Raw genomic sequence first — 747 nt, 5'->3', positions numbered from 1 at the left:
CAATAAGAAGAATAACGGCAAAAAGGAAAGAAACGAATGCACATAAAACCGAAACATGGAAGAAAAAATACATCTCTATGAATGCGCAAACAATTGATGCAGCTCATACGCATCATGCCTCATGCTTTGCATTTCACCTGCAAGACAAAACAACTAGCAGCGACCCCCACAGAGATGACACCGAACGAGCACCGACTCTCCTGCATGCCATGCTACGAGAAAAAAATGCAGTTTTCGTTTCATAATTCAGTCAAATATTATTGCGAACGCATATCCCGTGCGGCTACAAACGCCTGGGCACTAAGCGCCCCCTGCAGATCTGATGCAAGCATCATCGTATATTTGCCTCCTCGTCCGTCATCTCCTGAAAACATAGATAGCAAAACAGAAAAGTGTCAGTATTGCTGCAATTGACTGGGATTCGGGGGCATTTTGTACAAAATAAAAATCGTGTCTCTGGATGGCAGGTAGCAGAGTGTGTAAATCAAATATACTGAGCCCCAAGAATCCACATTTTTCCGGGCACTTTCAAAGAAGGAGCATTTCAGAGTCTGTTTTAAAGGTGAAGCGCCCAGGGGGTATGCCGGCCCGCCACGCACCGGTGGAGAGCGGGAGTGCCTACCCAACAGTTCGCAGGCGCACAGGCGGCCGGCCAGCGCCAACCGACTCCAGTCAGCCCAGCGTAGTGCAGCCGTCCCCTAAAGAATTTGCGCTGCATTACTTTCGAATTATTACTGTCTGTTTAGC

The 747-nt window shown here is 47.9% G+C and overlaps 1 protein-coding gene across 1 annotated transcript in view; it reads right to left on the bottom strand.

The window, feature by feature from the left end:
• LOC113208650 (tropomodulin) overlaps positions 1 to 361 on the bottom strand; it is a 42,942-nt gene extending 42,581 nt beyond the window's left edge. The window contains exon 1 of the mRNA XM_052272404.1: positions 347 to 361. Coding sequence (XP_052128364.1) covers positions 347 to 361 — 15 coding nt within the window. The remainder of the gene's footprint in view (positions 1 to 346) is intronic.
• Positions 362 to 747: the final 386 nt, after the last annotated feature.

This window comes from Frankliniella occidentalis, unplaced genomic scaffold, assembly GCF_000697945.3.
Source record: "Frankliniella occidentalis isolate FOCC.00 unplaced genomic scaffold, Focc_3.1 Scaffold204, whole genome shotgun sequence".
Classification (NCBI taxonomy): domain Eukaryota; kingdom Metazoa; phylum Arthropoda; class Insecta; order Thysanoptera; family Thripidae; genus Frankliniella; species Frankliniella occidentalis.
The sequence above is the reverse complement of the archived record's forward strand: the minus strand, read 5'-3'. Positions and strand labels throughout refer to the sequence as shown.